The 11,049-nt window shown below is 56.6% G+C and overlaps 3 protein-coding genes across 3 annotated transcripts; 2 read left to right on the top strand and 1 right to left on the bottom strand.

Annotated features, from left to right (window-relative positions):
• The first annotated feature begins 3,005 nt into the window (after nt 1-3,005).
• Nucleotides 3,006-6,060, top strand: ACRALDRAFT_1046183 (uncharacterized protein). Its single transcript, XM_071015439.1, has 4 exons — nt 3,006-3,223; nt 3,307-3,819; nt 3,915-5,264; nt 5,383-6,060. Exons 1-4 carry the CDS (start codon nt 3,113-3,115, stop codon nt 5,539-5,541), a joined length of 2,133 nt encoding a protein of 710 aa, XP_070879684.1. The 5' UTR covers nt 3,006-3,112; the 3' UTR covers nt 5,542-6,060.
• ACRALDRAFT_205421 (uncharacterized protein) lies at nt 5,770-8,912 on the bottom strand (the record flags this gene model as incomplete). Its single annotated transcript, XM_071021699.1, has 11 exons — nt 5,770-5,854; nt 5,913-6,055; nt 6,103-7,826; nt 7,897-8,001; nt 8,052-8,147; nt 8,243-8,276; nt 8,326-8,362; nt 8,403-8,477; nt 8,568-8,606; nt 8,695-8,756; nt 8,787-8,912. The coding sequence occupies 11 exons, from the start codon at nt 8,910-8,912 to the stop codon at nt 5,770-5,772; spliced, it is 2,526 nt and encodes an 841-aa protein (XP_070879683.1).
• An 815-nt stretch (nt 8,913-9,727) lies between these two features.
• On the top strand, nt 9,728-11,031 carry ACRALDRAFT_2024600 (uncharacterized protein; the record flags this gene model as incomplete). The annotated part of the gene is made up of 3 exons (XM_071020236.1): nt 9,728-9,759; nt 9,908-10,795; nt 10,863-11,031. The coding sequence occupies 3 exons, from the start codon at nt 9,728-9,730 to the stop codon at nt 11,029-11,031; spliced, it is 1,089 nt and encodes a 362-aa protein (XP_070879682.1).
• Between the last annotated feature and the right edge of the window lie 18 nt (nt 11,032-11,049).

Genomic DNA, 11,049 nt, shown 5'->3' with positions numbered 1-11,049 from the left:
GGGCATCATTCTCTCCTCGCGCTCACGCCATCCTATTCAACATCACGCGGTGTACAACGTAGCCCGTTACGTACGAAGTACACATAGCAACACAAAGTCGTCACCAGAAATTTGTTGGGAGATTGGAGAACGAACCAAAGGACTGGAAAGCTTGCCAGCCGCGTAAGTACATGTAACCTCCTTCCTTCCCTTACATGGCCCGCCTTGCACCCCTGTCCCTGCATGGCATGTCCGGCGGGTGGGCACAGTGACGGTTGTCGCTTCGGTGGTGTGCCACACCGATGCGGCCTGTCAACCACGGGGGCCTTCCTTCACCGATGGATGGCTTCCATCCATCCACCGTCCCGTGTCCGACGGGCTCCGGACGGAAGCCGTTGAGGGCGGGAAAATGACATTTCCAATCTTCGACTCCTTCGGAAAGACAATATGAATGGAATGACAGGAGAGGGCGTGAAAAGCCATACCGACCGAGTCACCGAACTCACCTACAACGTACTCAATATGTAGGCTGTACTTCGTAATTAGTTGGGTACACCGCCAACACGATGTGCAGGTGACACATTCTTCGCTTCGGAGAATTCGAGACGTTCTTGCCAATTGGCCAATCGGAAACAAAGGTTCCCTGCTTGGGGTTAGTCCCGAATCTCCCCGTGATGTGAGGAGTCACAGAAAAGTGACCTGAAAACGCACATGGCCATTGTCCAAATTATTCGGTTCGGATGACACGCGACCCCTGCGAATACGGACCCACTAGGAGACACATGATCAGCCCAGTAGCTCTGTCACCTACTCACTGTTTTCCCTCTTACCTACACATGTATTTCAATGTACGTTATACGTTGTATGTATAACGGGAAGAAAACGACTTGGATTTCTCAGTCATCGGAACAAAATAATACAATACGGAAAATCGAGGGACATCTTGCGTCAGACTAATCTTGCGTCCCGACTGGCGAAATCCGCCTCCGACTTCTTCCGATGCCGGTCGACAAGGTCTCACCCTACCGGCAACCCCGTCGGTAATTGCCCGGAGCCCAACCTGCAGGTTAATTAGCCAAGTACCCGTATCTACCCTACGCCAATCGCCCACTTTGAGATGTCTTCTTCTCCATGGTACCGTACCCAATCTCTAGGGCTCGTTTGGGTTCCAGACAGGCTGTGACACACGCAACGACATGGCGTTTGATGTGCAACGATGGGCCCCACCCATCTCAAACGCCATGTACAGAAACCACCGTCTGTGATCTTCTCGAAGCATGCTTCAGAAAGGCTATGATGACATGCCAAATGTTTCGTCTGTTTGGAGGTGCCTGGGCTTGTTGAATACCTGATTCCCTTGGCGCTCGGTTGAAACCCAAACCCTCTACTCCTTGCGATTGATCTACGGCTACGCGGCGCTGTGACACAAACGCAGAAGAAAACGAACAAATGGCTGGGTAGGTGATTCGTGTGGAGGTGATGTCTTCAATTCCAACTTTCTTGTGCTTTCTTTTTCCTCTGCATATTATTTCGTCGCTGCGCCTTGACCTCGGGGAGCGGGGAGGAGATGAGACGTGACGGTCGTCATGTCGTTGTATTGGATGAACGAGCGTTGCTGTGCTGCGCGTTCCCTGGAAGAGAAGCCCAGAGCTTTCTAAAGTCTTCCACTTCCCAACTCGCCCTGATCCATCCTAGGCCAAGCCCAATCAGTGAACTGGACTCGCCCGAGTGACGCCGATGAAGGTATGTACCGATGATCTTGCACGGTCGGTCAGCTTGAAGCTATTCCGCCAGCTCGCAATCGTCAATTCCAAGATGACGTGGGTCCGTCCAGTGGTTCCGGCTGCCAGTGTCTTCTAGTCTTCCCCGGATTTCTCGCCCTACCTTGGGGCTAATGAGTCAGACCTTGAGCTTTAGACCACGGGCCGCAGTCTCGCCTCGATAGTTCAGCTATATGCCCTACTAGCTATCATTGCATGGGAGTTTAACCACGAATTCCCTTCTGATTATTGACTCAGTATTGGACCGATTTGCCGCCTTGAAGTTGATTCTTGTAAAGCTTCGTTTATAAGCTCTCTGTACTGGTAAACGAGATAAAGAGGCTGATAATCAGAAACCTGTTTTTAGAGCCCCTCCACTCTGTGGGCAGGTCCTCCTACAGCCATCTCACTCAAAAGACATCTACTTATTGCTCTAAAGCCTCAAAACTTCGCTGTTAGTCGGGTAGCTTTGTGCTCAAACCAGGCGCGAGGTGGTAACCACGTGATAATGACCCTGTAGGTGGCATTTGTACCCAAGTCTTCGCCGGTACTCGGATGGTATCGGATACATGTGGACGGACACCGGGGCTCGGAATTAATGTCCGATGAGTAAACCAGACCGAGGAACTCTGGGAAGTCTAGTCTCTAGATGCCTCACACATGGAACAGTAAACATGTTAACAAGAAGAAAATTGCTAACCGAGGTCCCCACTCTCTCGGTCTCTAGGAAGAATGATCAAGATAATGCCAACGAACGTGCCATCGGGTCGACTGGCCCCAGACCCGGACGAACGGGCACTAGTATCGTCGACTAGATCAGCATCCTAACCATCTTGGCTGCCGGGAGAGTCAGTGGGGTGCAAGGCGATGAAGCATAAACTAGCGCTGCAGGACGATAGGAAGCAAGCTTATGGAACCGCCACCTGGCGCTTACGAGGCTAACGACCCTGATCGAAATCTAGACGTTCAAACGTCTTTACGGCCAAGGCGTCATTGTACCACTACACCGAAGTGAGGCCCTACGGGATAAGGTACGTTGTACTTTAATGCTTACATAATGTACCGTACGGGCTTCCTATTGTGCTCCGGCCCGCTCCCGATCTGGACCCCCACCCCTGCCGATCCCACCCCGCATCTACCCCGGAACCAAGAACCCAATGACGAAGCACAAACTCCCAACCTCTCGACGGCCTGAGCCGACGACCAGACTTTACACCTGTTGTCTTGTCATTTCTTCTACCGCTTGCGTCTAATATTTTTTCCTTTCTTGCTCCTTCTTTCCCGCGGGTTTCAATCCCGCAATTTACCGACCAGACGCCTTGTTACCTCGAAAACCCGTTCGGCCGTGTCGTGAACAGTCGCCGTAGCAAATCATGGCCACAACCGAGATGCCGAGGAAGCTCTGGGAGCACCCGGACCCCAAGAATACCGAAATGTACAGGTTCATGCACGACGTCAATAGGAACCATGGTCTGAATCTCGAGGTTGGCAACCGGTGCTCTACATCATTTCTACCTGTCCTACATACCCTCGGGAATATTGAGATTAATCGAACCCCGTCTCACAGACGTTCCACGACCTCTACCAATGGTCCTGCGAGCACCGGTCCCGGTTCTGGGCCCAAGTCTTCGACTACGCCAACATCATCCACACGGGGTCCTACACCACCGTGGTGGACGAGTCGGCCCCGATCGATAGCATCCCCCGCTGGTTCCAGGGCGTCCGCCTCAACTGGGCCGAAAACATCCTCTACTCCCGCTCGTCCGCCGACCCCAAGGACCACCATGGCACCGCCGGAAAGGAGGACGCCAAGACGGCCATCACCGAGGTCCGCGAGGGGAACAGCACCGTCCGGCACATTTCGTGGGCGGGCCTGCGGAGGGACGTGGCCAGGTTGGCGACGGCGATGCGAGCACGCGGCGTCGCCAAGGGTGACCGCATCGTGCTGGTCGGCGCCAACTCGATCGAGACGTGCCTCGTCTTCCTGGCGGCGACGTGGCTCGGTGCCCTGTTTAGCAGTTCTTCCACCGATATGGGAGTGAGCGGCATCCTGCAACGGGCCGTGCAGATTAATCCCAAGGTAAGTGGAAGTATTGACCTTCCAGCTCGTGCCTTGGTTCCCTTTTCATTCTCTTCGTCATTTCTTCCTCCCATATTCACCATATTCCTCTCCAGTTCATCTTCTTCGACGATGCGGCGCTGTACAATGGCAAAGTTATCGATCTGCGCGAAAAAATGGCAGCCGTCATCCGGGGCATGAAGGACTGCGACCAATTCAACGGCGTCATCTCCATCCCGCGCTTTGCGAAACCCCACGACATCTCCTCCGTCCCCCGGGCAGAAACATGGGAACACTTCCTCGCCTCGTCTGCACCGTCTGCCTCCCCTCCCCCGTTCGTGCAGTGCGACTTCCACGACCCGCTGCTCGTCTACTACTCCTCCGGGACGACCGGGATCCCCAAGGCCATCGTCCACTCCGTGGGGACCATCATGATCAGCATGTTCAAAGAAGGCCGCCTCCACGAGGACACCTCGCCCGATTCCGTCGGTCTGCAGTACACCACGACAGGATGGATCATGTACCTCGCCAACGTCGCGCAGCTCCTCTTCGGCGCCCGTGTCGTCATGTACGACGGCTCACCCTTCCAGCCGGACCTGGCCACCTTTGTCCACATCCTAGCCGAGCAGCGCGTCACCAAGCTGGGCACGAGTCCGCGCTGGATGTTCGAGATGGCCAAGAACAACCTCGCGCCGCGGGACATGGCCGACCTCAGCAGCCTCCGCATCGTAACCTCGACCGGCATGGTGCTTTCCGACCAGCTCTTCCACTGGTTCTACGACGTCGGTTTCCCGCGCCACGTCCACCTCGCCAACATCTCCGGAGGCACCGACATAGCCGGCTGTTTCGGCATCCAGAACCCGCTCACCCCGGTCTACGTCGGCGGCACCCAGGGCCCGTCGCTCGGCGTCCCCATCGCCATCTACGACGCCCAGCTCCCCGACGGGCCAGGTCGCCCCGTACCAGACGGCGAACCGGGCGAACTCGTCGCTACCGCCGCGTTTCCCAACATCCCGGCCTTCCTCTGGGGTGACGAGACGGAACCGGTGCCTCCCTCGGCGGCGAGGGCCCACACAGCGCCCCCGGGGTCCAAGTATCACGCGGCCTACTTTGCGCGGTTCGACCACGTGTGGGCACACGGCGATTTTTGCGTCGTCAACCCGGCCACGGGCGGCGTGACGTTCCTGGGCCGGGCCGACGGCGTGCTCAACCCGTCCGGCGTGCGGTTCGGTAGCGCCGAGGTCTACGCCGTCGTGGAGCGCCACTTTGCCGACCGCGTGGCTGATAGCCTTTGTGTCGGGCAGCGGCGGCCCGGCGATGAAGATGAGAGCGTCATGCTCTTCCTGCTCATGAAGCCCGGGCACGTATTCGACAGCAAATTGGTGGCGGAGATGCGGGAGGCCATTGCGAGGGAGCTGACCAAGAGGCATGTGCCCAGGTGGATTTTTGAGACGCCCGAGATTCCGGTACGTTTCTTTCTTTCGTTTCTCTTCTCACCTTACTTTTTGATTTTCTCCCCGACTTTTGACCCTCATGTGCTTGCTGGGAGCAAAGGACACTGACTTGACTCCTCCGCCACGCCAGACGACTGTGAATCTGAAAAAGGTCGAGTTGCCCGTCAAGCAGATTGTATCTGGCCGAACGATCAAGCCGAGCGGAACGCTTTTGAACCCCCAGAGTCTGGACTATTACTACCAGTTCGCCAGGGTAGAGGAGCTGGTTGCTGGAAAGGGGAAGCTGTAGCGTCGCCATGCAACAAATCACAAGTTATCCTCGACCCTCGTCATCAACCATGTCCGACAAAGGGGAGAGGGAGACAGGTTGACCCCGAAGACTCATTTTCATCCAAGCCCGTTCGGACTTCCCACAAACTCCCCTAGATGATTTGGGATAAAACGCAAACGATACCCTCCCTACCCATACCTATAAGATGTATGCTACCCTGTATGACCTTCTTGACCTTCTTACTCCCTAAACCGTGACCATGTCCATACCCTCCCTCGGTGTTTGCGTCACCATCTGCACCGTACTGCGTATATACTCGTAGCCTTTCCGTCTTCCCAAGCAAAAACACAGACGCCGGCCATGGGGTATAAAAGAAGAAAAAAACAAACAGGACGATCCCCGCCAGTTCCCATGCTCGCTTGACCAAGGTAGGAGGCAATAGACGCAAGAGAAAAAGCGTAAACAGACAAAAGGAAAAGGAAAGCGAGCTCAGGGGAGGGGAGACGACGTGGAAAACATGGCATCGCCCCACCTCATACATTTTGGCCGGCCAGGTCAATCATAACCACTCGTCTCCACCGAGCTCTCGCCCCTGCCCTTCCCCTTGGCCTTCCAGTTCACAGGCTGGCCCCGCGCAGCGACCTTGTCCCGCGCCCGCGCCTTGCTGAGATCCAGCTCGCTCTCAAACGACTCGAGGTCCTCGTCATCGGCGATATCGATGCAGGCCGACTCATCCAAGGCCTTGTTGAGCAGCTCCGTCGCGATGCTGTCCTGCGGGTTGACGGCCAGCGCCTCGTGGAGCGGCACGATGGCCTTCTCCGGCTGGCCGTCCTCCAGGTAGATGAGCCCCTTGGCGCAGAGCACGGCGGCATCCTTACCGCCGAGGCGGAGCACCTCGTTGAACTCGGCCAGGGCCTCCCGGTGGCGGCGCAGCCGGCGGTAGGCGTGCGCCAGGTTCGTCCTCGCCGCCAGCCAGGCATCCGGGTCGGCGTCAATCTCGTCGGCGATTTCGAGCGCCCGCACGAAGAACTGCACCGCCTCGTCCGGCTTGCCCTGGTGGTACTTGACCACGCCCATCTCGTTGAGCAGCAGCGGGTCCGTCTTGCACAGGCCGTAGGCGGTCTTGAGGAACTCCTCGGCCAGGGTCATGTTGTTGAGGGCGTGGTTCTGCATGCCCAGGAAGACCTGCGGCAGGTGCGTGCCCATGAAGAGCCGGGCGGCGGTCGAGTAGGCCGAGATGGCCTGGTCGTGCTCCCCCTCGGCGGCGAAGGTGTGGGCGAAGCCGATCCAGGCGGGGCCGAAATGAGCGTCCATCATACTGGCTTTGCTGAAGTAGCGGCGGGCCTCGGCGATCTTGTCGATGGAGAAGTAGTAGATGCCAACGGCCAGCCACGAGCACGGCTCGCCCGGGTGGTTGTCGGCCAGGTCGTGGGCCACCAGGAAGAGCGCGTTCTTCCTACCGAGCTCGAAGAGGCAGGCCAGGTGCAGCGGGTAGACGGTAAAGTTGTACTTGTCGTCCTGCAGGATCGAGTCGGTGATGGCCAGGGCGTCCTGGTAGCGGCACTGGGTGTAGAGGAGGTCGGCGCGGGCCAGGAGCAGGTCCGGGTTGTCGGCGAGGCGGTAGTGGGTCGATAGGGAGTCGTAGGCGGTGGCAAAGGCCGACGGGTCGCGGTACTTGGAGAGCTGGGTGGTGTAGAGCATCTTGGTGAATTCGGCGGCCTCTTGGGAGGCCGAGGCGTTGCCCGACACGTTGATCGAGTCAAAGTCGAGGGCGTCGAGAAACTGCCACTCCTCGTCGGGGGACAGCAGCGAGTTGGCCATGAGTTGGTGAAAGGCCTCGAAGCACTGCACGTCGATGCGGACGGCGTCCTTGTAGCACTCCTTGGCGCGGTCAAAGGCATTCTGCTTCGCGTAGCAGATGCCGCGCAAGTAGCACATGGCCGCCTCGTATTTCCGGTTCAGGGCTTCCTCCTCATCCTCCTCTTCTACCTCGTCTTGCAGCTGACTGTCCCTGCTTAGGGCGGATAGACCCCTCGCGCGGGAGGAGCTGGGTTTGTTGTTTCCGTTTTTTGGTTGGACCTTCCGTTTGTATCTCAAGTTGAACAAGTCGACGGGATTGAGATCGCCCAGGACGTTGAGGGCCTCTTCGTATCTCGACTGCTTGATGAGGCAATGGCCGGCGAGGTATCGGCAGGAGGGGTTCCGGGAGATGAGGTCCTGCTTGGAGAGAAACGTCTGGGCGCGTGTATAGTTGCCGGTAGCGAAATGAACCTGGGCCAGCCAGAAGGCATCCTTATCGTCATCTGTAGAGGAGCAGCGAGAGACGAAGTTAGCGATGAGCGGGCTTCGCGATCGAGCAAAAGGTTGACTGACTAGTTAGGGCGAGGAGCTTGTCGCCGACGAAGATGGCCGCCTCGTACTGGGCCTTGTTCAGGGCATCCTGACGCCAATCCCGGAGGAACTTTTCCATTCTGGCGCCTCGCGTTCACTACAGCTTAGTGAAGACCGGCTCGAGAAGTGGTGGGCACATCCGTGCTCCCGGCGGGTCGAAATAATTTCGGAGGTTAGAGTGGTGGGATTAAGAGAAGTAGAATGGGGTTGTGGTGGGTTGTTTGATAATAAGCCTGCGAAGGGGAACGCGATTGATGCGCGTTTGATTATGTAAGTACTAATAACCACGATAGGTGCGAAGACGTAGGTACAGTGAGTACCTAGTTACAGAGGTACAGAGTACGCATACAACGGACAACGTACTTTGAAACAATTGCGTAGGTCCACGGTAGGTCAAGATATTTATCGTACGTGCAACGTGTACTGCGTCATCCTCATCTCGATTCGTCTAACGGATGTGTCGGTTCTGCTACGGGTACCGGACCTACTCTTCTCCTTTGCTGGTGTAGGGGCAAATTGTAACTTCAAGCCCTGTCACTGCCGACATGACGGTTACATGGCCGCTACATCAGAGACAAGTATCTACGAAATAACCAAGTCGCAGAATTCCAGAAGCAGCAAGCCGGATATATTCGTACGCTTCGTATAAGCACCGTATAAGCTTACAGATTTCGGACTGGATGGGTAGAAGTCTGGCGAATAATGCATAGGGCTTGTTTTTAGAATGTTTCAATTCTGTCTCCTAATTTAGTCCGTCAGCCGATGCTTCCTCTGTGTCACAGAATATTCGGCCGAGTTGCTTCGTCGCTTCCATTGGGTACAACATCACTCGAATTGTCCCACTGTGGTCAGGTACAGGGTCGCCCATCCACCGGGGTACCTATGTCGTAACTGAAGAAGGGTGGCCCCGCTCCCCCGCCAGAGTCATAAAAACAGAGACGCCAAGTCACAAAGCAGAAAACGGGATACAGCAGAAGCGGGGTTTGCGCTTCATCCATTACATGGTCGTTGATGATTATCGCTGTACCGAAGCCTCACGCCTTATAGGGCAAGACCAATTATGTGGGCATATTTGTTGTTGTCTTTTCACATTTTTATGACCTGTGCCCACCTTACCTACGGAGTACCGTAACTTTGTACTTTCTTACTTGGGAACTTTTTCCATCTAACCTCTTCGCCTTTTCACCTTCCACCTTGCCATCCCAACGACTTCGATCCATTCTATCCAGAGAAATCCAATCCCACAGTACTCAACCCACTATTCTACATCATTTTAATCTTCCAAACACAGACATATTCACGTCCCAGTCTTCGCAACCAACAGTCTCTCCCCCATCTCTTAAACTCGAACCCTTTCGGCACAACAGTTTACCTACCAAAAGAACCCGACCGCCGCCCGCCTTCACATTCATCCCGACCACGCCTCTTCGCCAACCAAACCCCGTCCGGCGACTTGTCTCTCTTCTTTATCCCACGGGCAATACAACCCTGCTGTCCCCGGCGATTCAAAAACCCAGGAAACCGACCCACGACATTTTGCCTAGCAATCGCCGCTTCGTCTGCCCCTCCTTGTCCCATCCAGCTTCGTAGCCCTCTCTTGGGGTTTTTCCACCGTTGCCTTGGTTGATTCGCTCTCTCCGCCCTTGCTCTTTGCAATCACCTGCGATAAGAGACGCTTGAAGAAGACTACGACCGGGAAGTAGCACCACCGACCTCGCCGCCACACGCCCAGGAGCCGCCCTTCGGACCAGAGAAGGAGCCGTCGTCGCAGTTTGGGAAATCAATCGTCAACCCCGTTTCCACGACAGTCCCCATGGAGAACAACCTATGGACTCGCCGCACTAAGTGAGTTGAATTCACTTTCCTCTTTTGCCTCTTTGGAGGCTTCCCGTCCATGTCCTGCGTCTTTCCACTGCTCCAATATCACACACAGCAAGCACACACACACACACACACACACAAACACAGAATCTAAATGCTAACTCTTCCACAGCTCGGGCAAGCTTTCCCTCTCGACTCCAGGACACGGGACTACTGCGCCGGCGGCCGGCGATTCTACCCGCAATGGCTCCTTCTCCAAGAGATTCGGAGGCGACTCCTCCCACGGAAAATCCAACCCCTTCAACACCGTAACCACCCCAGGCAGCTCCGGCGTGGCTTCACCCTCCTCGGGCGCCGCCAACGCCTTTGGCCTCGGCTCGGGCGCCTTCGCCTCCTTCGGTTCCGGCAAGACCCCCAAGTCGACGGGAAACCCGTACGAGGTGACCTTGGGGAAGAGTCAGTCGGCCAAGGCTGGCTCCACCGATAAATCCGCCGACTCCCTGGCAAAGGCGCCGTCCATGGCCTCCATCGCCGAGAACGCGTCGGGTGCCGGCGCCAAGGCCAACCCGGGCTCCCAAAATAGCTCGGTCCGCGGCTCCTCCGAGGTGGCCCGGTCACAGCCCGGCCCAAGAACACATCCCCTGAAATACGGGTGGGTGACGTGGTGCCGGCCGTGCCAGCCCAAGGGCCAGCCGTTTGAGGAGTACGCCAAGAGCCTGACACCACTGGTCAACTGCAATACCCTGGAGGACTTTGTCCGTGGCTTCCGACACCTCAAGCATCCCTCGGAGCTGCCCGTCGGCTGGGAATACCACTTCTTCAAGAAGGGGATCCGCCCCATCTGGGAGGACGAGGTGAACCGCAACGGTGGCAAGTGGGTATTGCGCCTGAAGAAGGGCATCGCCGACCGGTACTGGGAGGACACGCGTTTCGCCCTCCTCGGCGACGCCTTCCAGGAGGTTGGCGAGGAGATTTGCGGCGGCGTCGTCAGCATCCGGAATGGGGAGGACGTCATTAGCATTTGGACTCGCTCTACTGGCGGACGCGTGCTGAAAATCCGGTTAGTTTTTTCCTCCCTCTTCTTTTCCACTCGAGACAACATTCACTGAAACACTTCACTCGTACAGCGAAACCTGGAAGAACTATCTCCAGTGCCCGCCCAGCACCGTCTTCGAGTTCAAGTCCCACGACGAGAGCATCCAACATCGCGCCGCCATCGAGGAGTCTCGCCGCGAGAAGCAGCAGGACAAGCGCAAGCAAGTCGCGTCCGACGACCAGAAGCCGTCGCCAGCATAGGGGCTGTTGCGAAAACTA

The sequence above is a fragment of the Sodiomyces alcalophilus genome, assembly GCF_042370955.1.
Source record: "Sodiomyces alcalophilus JCM 7366 unplaced genomic scaffold ACRALscaffold_1, whole genome shotgun sequence".
NCBI classification, from domain to species: domain Eukaryota; kingdom Fungi; phylum Ascomycota; class Sordariomycetes; order Glomerellales; family Plectosphaerellaceae; genus Sodiomyces; species Sodiomyces alcalophilus.
Note: the sequence above shows the minus strand (reverse complement) of the source record. Positions and strands in the feature narration are given on the sequence as shown.

Excerpts from the sequence above, each read along its gene's own strand:
- ACRALDRAFT_1046183 (XM_071015439.1), top strand. The coding sequence starts at position 3,113 with ATGGCCACAACCGAGATGCCGAGGAAGCTCTGGGAGCACCCGGACCCC. Across the intron at positions 3,820-3,914 it reads CCGTGCAGATTAATCCCAAG|TTCATCTTCTTCGACGATGC; the intron begins GTAAGTGGAAGT and ends ATTCCTCTCCAG. Across the intron at positions 5,265-5,382 it reads TTGAGACGCCCGAGATTCCG|ACGACTGTGAATCTGAAAAA; the intron begins GTACGTTTCTTT and ends CCGCCACGCCAG.